The sequence below is a fragment of the Rhagoletis zephyria genome, unplaced genomic scaffold (assembly GCF_001687245.7).
Source record: "Rhagoletis zephyria isolate East Lansing unplaced genomic scaffold, Rhagoletis_zephyria_1.1 Rzeph_scaffold_00789, whole genome shotgun sequence".
NCBI classification, from domain to species: Eukaryota; Metazoa; Arthropoda; class Insecta; order Diptera; family Tephritidae; genus Rhagoletis; species Rhagoletis zephyria.
Window position 1 is genome coordinate 25,621 of NW_016157873.1, and position 16,375 is coordinate 41,995.

General features: G+C 36.1%; 1 protein-coding gene across 1 annotated transcript in view; it reads left to right on the forward strand.

Annotated features, from left to right (window-relative positions):
* LOC108361549 (uncharacterized) overlaps positions 1 to 15,817 on the forward strand; it is a 32,210-nt gene extending 16,393 nt beyond the window's left edge. The window contains exons 11-12 of the mRNA XM_017614184.1: positions 5,143 to 7,717; positions 14,204 to 15,817. Coding sequence (XP_017469673.1) covers positions 5,143 to 7,717; positions 14,204 to 15,536 — 3,908 coding nt within the window. The 3' untranslated portion in view covers positions 15,537 to 15,817. The remainder of the gene's footprint in view (positions 1 to 5,142; positions 7,718 to 14,203) is intronic.
* Positions 15,818 to 16,375: the final 558 nt, after the last annotated feature.

Here is a 16,375-nt window from a genome sequence, read left to right on the forward strand (position 1 = left end):
GTAGGTCCTGCCACACGCTTTGCCGTGTTGTCGATTTGCGTATCTTCTAATTAGCTAGTTGTGTGTGTGTAGATTAGTTTAAGTTTTTAACATTTTAATTTTGTATTTTTGAAATGTAGTGATTATGCTTTGAGTAATATTTTTTCAAACTTCATTTACATACGTTTGGCATTTCTTTGGTTTAAATTAATCAATTTACTAACACTGCATATCGCACGACATTATATTTATTTCTTTTTGTTTCAAAGACAGTTGGTTTGAGATTAGAAATAGGGTCATATGCGACTTCCCATTTTGTTAATTCAAAGAACTCTTAGAGAAAAAAAATTACTTAAAGAAAAAAATATGCTTAGCAAAAAAAAATTGTACATATTTTCACCAAAAACAATATCCTTGATAAAGAGTAATTTGTAAACAAAAAATAATAATCAAAAGCAATTTGTAGTTAGAGCCAAAAGAAATTGCGCATTTTTCTTACGTCTTCAAAGTCATTTGTTCATATAAAGTACAAAGAGTACCTATCTATGTATTATCGTTCTCATCCTTCGGTGAATTTCATAATTTCGCGTTCGTACAGAGCCCACTCAACAAGGTATTAGTTTCAAGGCCAAAATTATTCCACGCAAGAAGTTTTGATGTGAGCCAAACAAGTGGAAATTTCCCGATTCAAAGTCAGGTAAGTAGTATGTTGATGTTGGGTATGGATTGCAGCACATACCATTTCAAATCCAAGAACTTTGAACGGGAACATAATTCCTTAACGATGGACCAGCTCCGAACGTGTCTGGATGACAGTTCATTCTAACTATCAAGTTACCGATAGTTCTTATCCGAATAGATTATTGGAGTTCAATAAAAACCAAACCCTTCCAATACCACCGCATTAAGAACATAATTTCCCTTTGAGGCAGTTCTGCTTTTGAAGTCGTTTGAAGCAATTCATCACGTCTAGATCAAGGTAGTTGCAAAGTATAATCAAATTATATATGCATTGTAAAATGTGTAAAACCAACTGTCATTGAATTAGGAAATTAAAAAAAAAAATGGGTTAATTCGGTGCATCATTTAATTCCTAAATGCCTTCTTTTGGTTTTTCAATTTAAATTTTTCTATTATGTATTCAATTTAATTTTTATATAGAGAACAAAGTTCCTACTAAAGTCCACTCCATTTTTTTCAATTACTTTCATAAGCAAATCCATGCTGCAAAATAACTTACTGTTTCTTAAATGTTTTCAATTCATTACACTCTTTCTAATAGGAAAAATTCTTATAAATTCTGCGTTAAAAAAATTGTTTTCGAAGAATTTCATAACTAACCTTAAAATATTTATTTGTATAACATATTTGCTAGTTTAAAGTTCACATTTTTAATAGTTTTTTATACGCAACAATTTTATTTATCTTGAGGCCGTTATTAAATGAAAAGTGTTGTGGAAAAGAACAGTTATTTATAAATATATAATTTATAATTATTTATAATTATAATTATTGATTTTTTTCCACATTACTTTGAATTTGTTGTTATAAGGCCATAAATAGCAAAAAAAAATAAAGTTTTTTATACGTTTATGAGCTTCCGCTACAACATTCTTTAAATTCTTTTCTCACGGTTTTCCTCATTTTAAGTATAAAATTTCGCAAACAACGTAAAAAATTATAAATTTTGTAAAATGTTTTTTTTTTTTATCTCCCTTTTGCGCATTCTATATTCCATTTACTTTCATTTTCTAAAAAAAAATAATTTTAAATAAAGCTTTAATCCGACAGCTGATCAGTTGCAGAAATTCGTAAGTTAAATAGTTACAAAAATACACGATTTTTTAATTTGCGTCAATAAAATCAAAAATCATAGCAACTGAGTTAATTTAATATTAGCCGGCTGCTGTCACACTTTTTTAAACAGTAGTACAAAGACTTTTATATCATAAAATCTGAAATTACATGCATACTACACACAGCAGTTTTCATGAAAATAACAGCCTACATATTGACAAGTTTTTACAACTTTTATTTAATTATTATTTTTTTTGTATACAAAAACATAGATAATTCTACAAAAAAAAAGCCGATTTGTAAGTTTCAATCTTTCTAAGAAAATTAAAAAAAATCCACAAATCTTTACCAAACTTCGACATTTTTACCAAAATTTAAAAATTATTAGAAAAACTTTAGGTATACAGAATCCGCTTTGATTCTTAATAGATATATATATATATATATTTTTTTTTTGCTGAGAGTGCAAGCTGTATTCTTGCATATAAAAAAATTATTATATGGGAAAAAAGCGCGAGACCTTCAACAAAAAAAGAATTCTCAAAATTTAAGGCGGATTCTGATAAAAAGTTGAACTTTTATAAATTTTGTTGAAAGTGTGATACTTTTGATTTGCATGGTTTTTGTTGTATTAACTGTATTTTATTAAAAAAATTATTAAAATAAAACTGTCAAAACTTGTCAATACGTTGCGCTGCTATTTTCGGGAACACTGCTATATCTATTATAGCAACAGTTATAAACAAGCACTAAGAAAACACCTTTGAAGACTGAAAAAACATAGAGAAATATTTTTTTTTTTTTGTATATATCGAAGACCTGACACATCCACCGCACCTAAAAGTAGTTTGAAATTGTATGCATTATTTTGCGACTATTTAGTCTACTTTTGGGCTGCCTTCGAAACAAACTTTGATATTGAGCAGCAACTTTATAACAACAAAAATAAATGAATGGACATTCGTTATATTTTTAAATTAGTTGTAATTCACTATATTTTAGTTTAATTTGTTTTTAGCAGTGCAAATAGTTTTTGTGCATTATTATTTAGTTGTAAAGTTTTCTATTTGATTTAGAACATTTTAGTTTAAGTAATTTTTGGTTAAACTTTAGACCAGCCTTATGTTTTAAGTAGATTTCGAATTGCCAAACGTTTTGCTCTTTCACTTTCTATTATTCAAACTTTCCTTTTTATATTTAGTAAATTTCAATGCAACGAAAGCAACTTATTGTCAAGCTACTAGTATTCCTTTTATTTACCAACAATCAATGAAAAGAAAATTCACAAAGAGTACTAAGAGAAGGAGATTTTAAAATAAATTACACTAATTGTGGTTTCTAATTCACATCGGGAATTATGTGATCCTTTTATTTGAAAAACGCCGGCACACCAATCAAAGAAGAAATGAAGAAAAGCGGAAATAGCCAGAAATGTAAAAAAAAACTATCAGAAATAACAATGAACAAAAGAAGTAAAGAAGCACCCAAATTTCCTTAACGTTTTTGAGGAAGAGGTAAAAAAGTAGCAAATACCTAGGAATCAGCAAACAACTATATGAACGTAATATTCAGAAGTTGAAGAAAGATGGTAAATGAAGAAAGTCATATGATGCAAGAAAGTCATAATTCGTTTCGGTTTGGTCGCCCCGTCTTTGGCACTTTTTTATGTGGAAAAACTTCTTAAATAAAAGAAATAAAAATATAACTTAACCAATAGTTAAATAATATAAAAAATTGGTAAATTCGTCATTGGACAATATTATCAAAATGTGTTAATGTGCATATAAACCGAATAAAAATGACCTGAATAGCAGGTATAATCCAAAAGTTTTAATATCTGCTATGCTAAATACCGCTGAACGTTTCAATTATAAATTGTCGAGCAAAGGTGTATTTTCAAACGCATTAATGCAAATGCATCTCTTTTACATCTAAACCACAGACAATGTGAAAGTATCCAATTATTAGGGTTAGATCGCCGAAATAAAGGTCCTTAATCGGGTAAAACCCGAGTCATTACTACGACAAAGCAATATACCTACTAACTCCGCAGGACCAAAACAGGATCCTCCCCTTAGCTGAAAAAGACGACAACGTTGATGAGTGAACCGACCCGAGCGGGGTTTAGTAGCCGCTACAACAACAACAACCAACACGGGATGCCTTTTGATGTCGCTCGAACCCCGTATGTATAGAGCGGCCTGAATGCTCGCCGTCAGGGAACATAAGCTTAAGCTCAGCCAACATAACAAACAGAACCAGTGCCACCTCCTATGCACGTCAAAAACATCTCTATGAACTCCTGGACGAGATTTAGGCTTACATCGCACAACCTCTGGGCCCGACGTAGCACATACAGGTCATAAACGACAATCACCGAAAGGCAATCACCACATTTTCCGACTCTCGCCCCATTAATGCGGTCATCAGAATATAGCCACCAATTAAGGTCCGATTAATATAGCAGATTAAACTCTTACTTATCCAGATCCGAACCCGAATTCACCTTCAATTAAGCCCACTTAGCTAACAGCCGCTTCCCTTTGGTTGGACCGCGTCGCAGCAGCACGTTTCCTTGGCCTACTGTTAGTTGAGTTAGACGATAGAAATTGTAGACTAATCGATTTAGGTAGAGCTTAGTGGTGCCGCCTCAGCACCGACCATCAACCAGTTTAATCTTAATTTTTTTTTTTTGCCTCTGAACTGTTTATTGGGACAGCAAGAAAAAGGACAAGTCACTGACGGCAAGATCTGATGAATAGGCTGAGTATGCAAGCCGCCAATATAAATTCTGCAAAGGGATGTTTGATGATCATTGTTCGTTTCAAAACGATTCCCAACACCAAGTTTTTCTATTTATATGTTTTTTACGAACAATAGAGGTTTAAAAAGTTTCTTATAGTTATAAATTCGGATAGCCAGTTATCAATAGAGCGTATGAGAACATTTTAAGGGCTGAACATTTTTTACGATTATATTGTAAACTTCGTTATACTGTGGATACTACATATATACATTTGAATACTATCCAAAGTTGCTCGTTGCTATTGAAATTATTCACTGTCCTTACAATTATACTATACCTATTTTAAGTTATTTCTGTACCTCTACTGACTTATTTGATTTGCCTGTTTTGATTATTTCAATTATCGTCTTATTTTAATTAAAAAATCTCTTTATGCTTGTTTAAAATTAAAAAAAAAAACGTTGATAAGTACACAATTGTTTATGCGAAATATCAGTTCTTAAAGTAATTTCTATTATTTTATGTGACAAAAAAAACATTCAAACAAACTTCCCAAAAACTGGAAACGAAAAAGATTATTTACATTTATACACATTTGAAACCAATTTTTAAAAATTAAGACAATGTGGTCACCACTATTAGTTCGTCCCCAATACTGCTCACCTCCACCGCCGCCGCCGCTAGCAACAACCATCATCACCCACACCTCCTTCAGCAACAACACCAACACCACCAAAATTCTGCTGCCGCTGCCACATCCACCTACACCACAACAACCACCACTGCCACACCGCTCACCAGCATCAAATCCGAGCCTGATGACGAGACGACGAAGCACATTATCGTCAATGGCGATGGCACCACAACAACGCTGCAGACGCAGCCGCAGTCTCAGCCACAGTACCATTACATCACCACCACTGGTGAAGATGGACAAACGCCGACGACGATCGTCTTCGAGAACTACAATGGTGAGGTCACCGAAGTCAATGGTGGTGGTGCCACAACGATAATTAAATTCGAGGGCGACGACCATGAGTACCAAGAGTTCCAAGTGATAAAACATGAGCAGGAGGAGGGCTTAAATGGCATAAATACTGATCGATCGTTATTGGAACAACAACCACAACAACAAAACCAACAACAGCTTGAGCAACAGCACCAGCAACAACCGCAATTCACCTACAAAACCATAATAAAACAAGAAGAGGATATGAATCAAACTATAACTGAAACGATTACGGTGCCCGCCGGCGGTGTGCCAGCGATACCACCACAAAAACAGAAGCGCAAGCGAAAAACGCGTTTGATTTCGCCGGACGAGCAGGGTGAATATTTGGAGAAGATGTCGGTGCGCGGCTTGGACATACAGCGCTATGAGCATATCATTGATGGTGTCTCATATTGTTTGGTTTGTGCCAAGAATGACGTTTACAAGACATTCAAGAACAAGTACAGTTTTCAACGTCACGCCTATCTATTCCACGAGGGTGATAACCGTAAAATTTTTGCATGCCCCGTTTGCAATAAGGAGTTCTCACGCCCTGACAAGATGAAAATGCATAAAAAGGATAAACACGGCGATGCGCAGGTTCCCGATGGCACACTCACTCCAGTGGCCACACCAGTCAAGCAAGAACCCGACGGGCCGCCCGGTAGGCGCTCGCGTTCCACAACCACGCGCACACCACGATCACGCAAACCACGCACCAGCGTCGCCAATACGCCAGTCGCCAACTGCAGCGGTAGCGAAGAGAACGCAGTTGAGGCGAAACGAAAGCGGCTTGCTCAGATTGATAGCGTTTTAGATGTGGTACAGCAACAGGCTGGCGGAGTGCACGATTCGCACGCGCAAACTGCAACTGTTAATATACAACTGCAGCAGCAGTCAGCCACCACGCAACAGCAAGCGCCACAACAAGTGCATATATCACAGCAGCAGACAATGCCACCCATCGATTTGAGTGGTATGATATTGCCAGGTGGCGCGCAATTGGCGCTAGCCCATCCCACTGCCACTTCTGCGCTACTACAACAGCAACGTGGCACGCATCAACAACAGCAGCAGCAACAGCCACACGCACCACAGCAACATATCGCTTTGTCCGCGTCCGCAGCACAGGTGCTACAGCCGTCAGCAACAGCCGCCACTGGTGCTGGCGCTGCCGGCACCACACTCATCTATTCCAATCAAATTGATTTACAGCAGGCGCTGCTGCAGCAACAGCTGCATGGCCAGAGCATAATGATACAAGATCAGGCTGGCAATTTGGTGCCACTACAATCGCTGCAGGCGCTTAATGCGCTCGATGGCACGCAAACAATTTACACCACACAGCCAGCGCGACACGCGCCACCAACACAACAGCTGCTGCAGCCGGCACAGCAGACATCTGTGGGCGCGTCGGCGAGCGCTTATCAGACAGCACCACAACAGCACATACAGTTGCAAGCGCTGCCGACCGCTTCGCCGCAAGAGACTATCATTGCAGCAACTTCACCCGCCGGTCAGCAACAGCAGCAGCAGTTGAAAGCAACAACGCAACAACATACAAGCAATGTCGCTACGCAGCAACAGCAGCAGCAGCAACAACAACAGCATCACTATGAGCTTGAAAATGTGGCATACTTGTCATCGACAGCTGCGACACCGGCGCCGTCAGAACAACAACAGCAGCAGCAGCAGCAACAACATCATGTTATTGGCACTGTACAAAGCTATCAGATACTAACGCCCGACGGCTTGCAGAGCTATCCTACTGCCACAGCGACCACAACTAAGCTGGAACCAGGCGATTTAGCTGAGCTCTGTCCCTACACTTCGATGTCAAACACTACACCACATTACACATTCACGACGCATGCGGGTCACCACGGCGCGACTGCGGACAGCCACCAATTGCATCAGCAGGTGGCCGGTGCTACAACTAGTCATACCCAGCAGCAGCAGCAGCACCAGTTGACGGCGGTTGGAGGAGGCGGTGGCCAGCAACAGCAGCAGCAGTCACAACAACATCATGTACAGCAGCAGCATCATTTCATGGAGCTGAAGAATGATTTGCTCATTAAGAGTGCGGCGGATGCATACGCGTTGGACGCAAGCTCCATGTATCACCTGCCTTTCTCGCCTTCGTCGATGATAAGTTCGGTGAACGAAGTAAATGGATCGTCGCTGCTAGAAACCAAAGAAATTAGGTAACAAAGAAGTCTATACATTTTTTGACTGTTGTGTTTGATTTTTGTAAAAGTAAAATTTGCGTTTTTCGTAGGAAGATAACAGTAAAGTATGTATGTATGTGCATATGTAGTTATTCTAGCGTAAACCAACTGATTTTAATAAAACTTTTTTAGATTGTTGTTATTGATTTACAGCGCTGCGATTGCCTGACTGCCTGCCAAAACAATCGCCGGCATGTGTGCCAACGCTATCATGAGAAAGAAAAAGAAAGCAAATGTGTTGTAATGAACAACTTTAGAACACGTTTTTAATTTTGTTGTATTAATTTATTACTGTTACGTGCTAACCAAATATAAATATAAAAATATGAATAAAAGTACAAAAAACGCTTTGTATTCTATTTAGATTAATAATGGCATTGTTTTTAAAGTTATTATTTATATATGTATGTTATGTTGATTTTGAAAATAAGTAAATAATTTCTTTAGTTTTCGAAAGTTGTAATTATATTAGATTTATTATTGTTTATTTGTAACTTTGTATTTACAATGTACAATCAAAAAAGCTGTTAACCTCAAGCGGCATACATACAACTATGCCTACTATTGATGCATTGTACTGTTGCTGCTAATTTTTGTACTACTTACACTCTATCACACTACACCTTAACTCACAACAACTCTACACTAGAAGAGAAATCGTACTGCTATCTGATTCTGAATATATAAAAGTAGAAATTTTAGTTTTTATATACTTAATAATATATTTATTATAGCAATAAAACCACTAAGTGAATATTACCTTTAGGTCGCTCGAAGATCAGATAAGAGGTGCGTACTTCCATTCAGTTGAACCGCAGGGTTCGATCGTTGTCGTCGTGCAACATCGAAAATCGTCCAAAATAGTTTTTTATTCTGAAGACGCTCGGCCAATCGGGCTTTTATGCTTCTTATAGCCAGTTTCAATTCAATGAAAAACTTGTATTTTTTTTTTAATTAATATGAAAACTTACAAGGAAAAAATCATACTTAACTTAAATTTTTGGAGAAGCCAGCGTTGAGGCAGTATAATTTTAAATTTTTATCCCAAACTCTTATTTCAAAAGTACTATTTTTGAAAACCATTTGTTTTCTTAAACTCAAATCCAGAAAACCCTTTTTTCTAAGTTTACAATTCACGTTATTTCTATTTTCACTGTTTTTAAAAACAACTATTTTTAAACCACACCCGTTTTTAAAACCTGTATTGCAAAGAACGCTATATACGAAAGCCAGGCATTTCTAAAATCCATATTTTAAAGAAACACGCTTCTTTGGAAATTTCAGAAATTTTAAAAATATGTTTTAAATAAATATTNCAGAAAACCCTTTTTTCTAAGTTTACAATTCACGTTATTTCTATTTTCACTGTTTTTAAAAACAACTATTTTTAAACCACATTCGTTTTAAAAACCTGTATTGCAAAGAACGCTATATACGAAAGCCAGGCATTTCTAAAATCCATATTTTAAAGAAACACGCTTCTTTGGAAATTTCAGAAATTTTAAAAATATGTTTTAAATAAATATTTTGTTTTTAGGAAAAAGACCTGCAATCCCCTTTATAATTGGTAAAAAAAAACACTTCAAAAAAACACCCAGTTGCACCCAGTTTAAAAAAAGGATCTGCGGAATACGTAACGTTAAATTTTTTATGCTCTAGAGAGTGAACTTATTTTTAACTTTGAATCTGATTTAAAAAAATGCATTTTGAAGCCTCCTATATGCTGCAAAATATCGCTTTTTTATGATGTTTGGCTTTCTTTTCTCTAATAACTATTTTCTAACAAAATATGTTTGTTATAAATATCCGTTAATTTTTATATTTTTTGACATAGCAAGTTCCTGGTTTGAATTTAATGGGCCGTATGAATACAAACTTAGCTATTGCTTTTTGTTAAAATGTCAGACATTTTACTCGAATTATTCAAATAAATTGAAGTGAAATGTCTGAAATTTAAAANATTTTTTGACATAGCAAGTTCCTGGTTTGAATTTAATGGGCCGTATGAATGCAAACTTAGCTATTGCTTTTTGTTAAAATGTCAGACATTTTACTCGAATTATTCAAATAAATTGAAGTGAAATGTCTGAAATTTAAAAAGCAATTGTTTAGTTTTTGTTCATACGGCCCAATGTATTATGGGTATATTGATGACTAAATTTCCATAATAACGCTTGTAATTTTATTGTTTGTTTTAGTTTTATTTTGTTGGTATAATCGTTGATTTTTTTTGTATTTTTCTTTTGGGTACAATTATGCTTAAAATTTTACTGAAAATCGAGTTAGTGACACCAAAAAATTGCCAGGTACAGCCTGTAACCGACCAAGTATTTGTTAAACAAAATATTTTGACATCCCCCAGTAATTGATTTTTAGTTTGAAATTTGAATACTTTATTTTTATTAATTATTTTAGTTTCACAGTTGTAATTGACAAACAAAATGTAGTTTTTTTTTAATTTTGTAATTATATTTAGTTGTTGGTTTACTTTGTTTTTTTTTTATGTTCTAATTCAATATTTGTGTTTTATTTGTATGCTACATGCAATTTAAATTTTCTTACAATGATTAATTTAATTATATATTTTGTTTGGTTTTTTTCTTCTCTTTTTTTCTCGATTTCATTTATGTACTTTGCAAAAAAAAAAAAATAAAAAAAATGTAACTGTATGTAACTACCGATTTCAACAAATCATTCACGGCTGTGATCAATCAACCAACAAACATCTCCTGTTACCACACTACGTACGCACCCACACACAAATGAATACATAACAAATCGAATGAAACATATGTACATATATACAGTTATGATATCACCGAGGCGGTTCTGTTAGCGTTGTAATAAAGCGCGTATTAAATGCCGCAAATGGAGTGTTTATCTATCTATAAAAAACGGACTCGTGATTGAAGAAAAAGTATGAACTGGAAAAAAATCTATATATTTTATGCCAAAAAGAAGTAAAAAAAGTAAGAGTGCAGGCCATTATGCGCCCGTACATATAATGGATAATAAAAAAACATCGTTCTAAACTTGCGAAATGCTGCGTTTGCTACATTTCAATATGCACGCGCCGCTTAACATTTTAGTTTATATTAAATTTCTTATGAAATTTCTGTCAAGATTTTCTGCATACTACTACACTACTTAGACAAAAAAAATAGTTTACCAAAGGTATGTGTTTACTTAAAAAAAAAAAAAAAAAAAAAAAAAATGTTAACTTTCGTGTCTTTGTATTTTGTTTGTATTTTCGCTAGAAGCTTTTTCACTTTCCAGTGCCACTGTTTGGTATTGTTTTGCCTACAATTTACCGAGTTGTCTCACTATTTGGTTTTGATTGTGATTTGGATGTGAGAAAATGTTGTGCTTGGGAATTATGTGTATTTCCACTATCATATTTACGCAAGCGAAATGCGCTTGAAAATAACTAAGTTCGGTATCGAATCACTTTTGTGCAAATGGCCGTCGTATACTTCGAATCCCTAACAAAGCCTTTGCGTTCCCCAATTGTCAGCACTTTCCCGCGAAATGCGTAAACTTTTTGAATTGTCTTTAGTTTATATGATTCGCGTCAGCACCAGGGATGTATTCGCGATTTTCTTATTAATTTTTTAATTTACTTTGAAGTTATATGAAATATTTGAAACCATATGATTTCATATAAGGGGCTGTTGCTGGAACCGCTGATTTAATTCACCTCGGTACACGTGTCAAAATTTCTGATGAGTGAGACCACCTTATATGGATTCGCCTTGGTTGAAACTCAATTAATTTTGTACCAAATCCCCATAATTCATCGCTACCACCTTATATAAATTCGCCTTGGTGACAAATTCCTATAATTCTTCGTTTGTAAGCTTTGTCGTTTTCCGCATAGGGCTGTATTTTATTTTCATACAACTTTTGGAAATTTTTTAATGAGCATATCGTCTCTTAAAATCCTATTAAAACTGCGTTTTATTTGGGGTATTCGCAAGGGTGTCGTATTTTTTAAATATATTTAAGAGGTTCGCAAGGTACCATAAAAGTCATACTATGGAAGGTTTTGCAATTCACTTCCGAATGAATTTCAACCTCATTCAATTTGAATTCACTTTGGTTGAAGTTCACCTGCAAGTGAATTGCAGACCATACCTAATTATGAATTTATCTAACCGTTGAAAAATTATGACATAAGACAATGCGAACTTATGACATCCTGCGAACTTACTAATTGCATATTCGTATGTATTGTTTATTTTGGTGGGCTTCATTCCGAAATTTTTTGCTTGCATTTCTCATGCATATGTATGTTCATATTAAAAGGGTTTTCCAGTTTTTTTAGTTGTTTTCATATTGTATATGCTGCTTTTTTTAATTAAAAGAATCATGTCTTTATTTTTCGCATTTTTTTTTACATAAACCTAACAATTCATGCTAGGGAATGCGCATTATCATTTTCACTTATCGATGCAAAACACGGTCGGTTTTTGCTAGTATGTATGTACGTTTGCAAGAAAAAAAACTAAACTGCACTTTTAACATTTTTTTTTTATTTTAATTCTTTCCTACACAACACTTACAAAATTTATAAAAAGTATATATATGTAATTTATGCGGCATTTTTGGAGGAAAAATAAATTTTCTTAAATTTCTTTGGAAAGCAAAAAATATGTCAATCATAATCTTAAAATATCGAGTGTTTTTTCTTTTGCTCCAATGCCACTAAAGTTGCATATTACAAACAATCATATAATAAATAATACGTTTATTAAATTTTTTGTTACATGTACATATATACACTATTTATGTATGTATGTATGTAAACATAAAATATTCTAATTCCTTTTTTATCCAACACTGTCAAATCTAATAAATTGGGGCTGATGATTGATGAACAATTGTTTGTCTGAACAACAACAACGGCCATGTTTTCCTCATCTTGTTAAATAAAATTCGATTTTAAAAACTCTTTTTTTTTTTTATAAAAATAACAGTTTCATGAAATATATACTAGTTGCAATGTTCACAATAACCAGTTAATAGAAATAACGTTTGATTGAAATCTCAACTTGACATAATATCAATTAATTGAAGTGCCTTTTAATCATATTGTGCATTAATAAAGCTGTTTATTGAAGTATCAATTAAGCCATCACTACTCAGCCCCGGTTTGAAAATCATCCCATTCTCATAAGTTCCTAAATTAGTATATAACTTTATTCTAAATATAAGCTTTTATTTTTTCCTAAAAAAATAATCGAAATGGCTTACAGTAAACTAATTTATTTTTATTGTCTTTTTTCTTATTTTTTACATGATAATTAATTTCTACGCCTGTGTTTATATTGTGTCTGTATTGTTGTGTCTACCTCTTGTGTTTCGTCCACGAAAAAATGTATAGGTTTTACTAAAAACCAAACAATAAGCAATACCAACAACCAAAACGAATACAAACAGAACAACAAAAACAAAAATAACAAGAACAAAAACAACCAAATCAGTAACGATCTTATTGACAACATNAAACCAAACAATAAGCAATACCAACAACCAAAACGAATACAAACAGAACATTAAAAACAAAAATAACAAGAACAAAAACAACCAAATCAGTAACGATCTTATTGACAACACGAATTTTCCCTTCCAACAACCAACACTACCACCACCAACCCCCATAAAACGAAAAGTTGGCAGACCACCAAAATATCCAGTAAAAACACTCGATTCATCAGAGACCCCAACTAGGCCAAAACCTATTAGAAAACCAAGAAAAACAAAATCTGCACAAACACCAGCATCAATTCCCAAACCCTCAGCAACATCACCATTACCATCATCATTGCTCGCATCTCCCACAATCAGTGAGAACGCCATAGATTATTCCAGTCCAACTACAACAACGCCATATTCATTATCAGCCACATCAACAACAACAACAACTGATAATACACAAATAAAGACCGCTACACAAGCCATACACAGCACACCACCACCACCAAAAATAACCACACCTACCACAGAGCCACAATGTAGCAACAGCAACAACAACAATAGTTTAGCAACCAACTGGCCTCCAATGCCTCCACCATCATCCATGAATAAGCCTATCAATATGGGCATCATTGGTGGCAGTGGTGGCGGAGGCGGCGGCGGTAGCTGTGGTAGCTTTGGTGACAAGTACAACAACAAGAGTCAAGTGGGCGCAGTCACCAGTACAGGCAATGGCGGCGTTAATTTCACCCTCAACAACAACAATAATTCTGCGAATAATTTCGTTGATGAATTTACTGATTTTGTTTTGAGTGATCGCTTTTCCGGTAAACTAACCACTACAAATTGCTTTTCCTCCTTTCAAACACCAACACCGAAATCTGCTTCTGTTACATTACCATTACAACCACCACAACCACCACCACCACCACCACTATCATCATTGCAACCGCCATTGAAAACACGTGGACCCTCCACGCAACGTAGGACTATCACCGCCGGAGGTGAGGCAGGCGGCACGATCGTGAGGAATGGCAACAATACGGTCATCACCAGCGCCGCCAAAAAGAAATCGGCGATACAGCCGCGCACAGTGCAACTGCTGGTAACGCGTCGTCCCATCATCACCACCGCCAGCAATAGTAATACACAAATCTTTGCTGCCACCAATACCAACGCAGCTGCCACACAAACAGCTACTATTGTTGCGCCCGGCATGCTAAAGATTACATCAGCGGGGCAAACAAACCAAAACAACAACAACAGTCACATTTTACATACCTCTGCCGGTACCGAAACCGTGGTCATTGAGGAGGAGGATGACGAGCTAATAACAGCTGCAGTAGAGGCAAGTGGTGACGATGACTCGAATTCAGTCAGCTCAATTGCTATGTCGACGACTACCGCGCAAATTTTACGCAAGTTCCGCATACCCAAAGGCACCGCGCTCACGGCAAAAATGAGCGCCGCCGAAGTGGCAGACAACTCGTCAGAGGCGATGATCTACAGCGCATCAACATCACCGGCGCCATCACCATTACATTCCACTACCCGTTCGCCACCACCGCCAGCGGATACACCGAGCTCGGTCGATTTGGTTGAGGAAGTAATCGAAACAGATGAGAACTCAACATGTCAATCAACCGATGCGCTAATGGTGGCAGACACCACCACTACTACAACCGATACCATGAACGATGACTGCAATGCGGAAGTCGTGGATGACACTGATGCCGGCACAACCACCACAGTTTTAGTGCCAGTGAGTAGTAGTGGTGGCGCGTTGACAGCAGCGACCGCAACAGCGCTGCCACAAATCCAGCTGCAAACAGTGCAACCAAATGGCACTGTTACCTGCATTAATTTGCCACCTAATACGATTTTACTCACCGCTCCGGATGGTTCTACTATACTTGCTACAGCGACGCCGCAACAGCTGAGCAAACTGACGCAGCAGCAACAACCGCAGCCACAAGCCCAGCAGCAGCAGCAGCAGCAACAAATTATTGCGATACAAGATTGGAATGGTAATGGCGGTGGCGCTAACGGCGATAGTGCAAGCGGTGTTGGTGGCAATACCGCCACTGTGTTGCAAGCGGTACAAGCGGCCGCATCACATCACCATCAAGCAACTGCTACAGCGCAAACGTTGCTGCTTACCGCCGATGGCACTGCAATACCATTAATTCAATCTGCACCCAACGCTGTCACGAGCGCTGCCAGTGGAACGTCGAACTCAGCGGCGGCAGCAGCGGCGGCCGCAGCGCAAATTGTCGCTGCTCAGCAGGCCGAGGCGCTGAAGGCTCAAGTGCTGGCGTAGGGTTTGGCCGGTGGCCAATTAGGGCGATTTTTGAACAATGCAACAATTTTACCGACGACGTACTTTTTCTAAAAGCAAAGCCGCTAGCAAGGTAATGTTAGAAAGAGTTTATAAGTATTTTGTAATTTTAACTTACATAGATATGTGTGTAAATAGTTCTAGTTTTATGTGCGAGTATGTTAAGTATACGAAATTGGTTTGGCATTGAAGTCCTTTGTGTTGTTTGTCTTCATTAAAATTAGCAATTCACCAATGTATGTTTTAATTGATTTTCTTAACATTCGAGAATTAAATTTTCATGAAAAATTCAAAATCAACAGCTGAAAATATATTTGTAAATCAAAAATTGCTCCAATTAGCCGCTGAATGAGCGATTCTGGAACGTTGGAGAAATAATATTCAGAGCCTACGCTACTTGTAAAAAAAAATTAACCGCTCAATAGTTACTTATTTATCGTACAAACATTAATACGTGCAAGGCAGTGGAAGGATACGTTGGTCGCGTTTGGTAAAACTCGAAACGAAATTGAAGTTATTAATTTAGTGCATTCTAAAATTCGGCTTGTGCTAAGGATCGTAAATTTTACAAATTTAAGTTTACAAAAATGGAATCGAACTTTTTTACTAAAGGTTTAATCAGTGTAGACTTAACGTAACATAACTTAAAACCCGCATATTATGTGGAAAATATGTAGAAACAATTTTAAACGGAAAAAATTTCATAGTTTGAGTTTATTAGTTTTTTGGTTGTTGGTCTTTCCGACAGGTTCGTCATCCTTGGTTAAAGTTACGTTAATTCTTCTCTAATTGCCCCTTAATAGCTACATTCATAAACATTT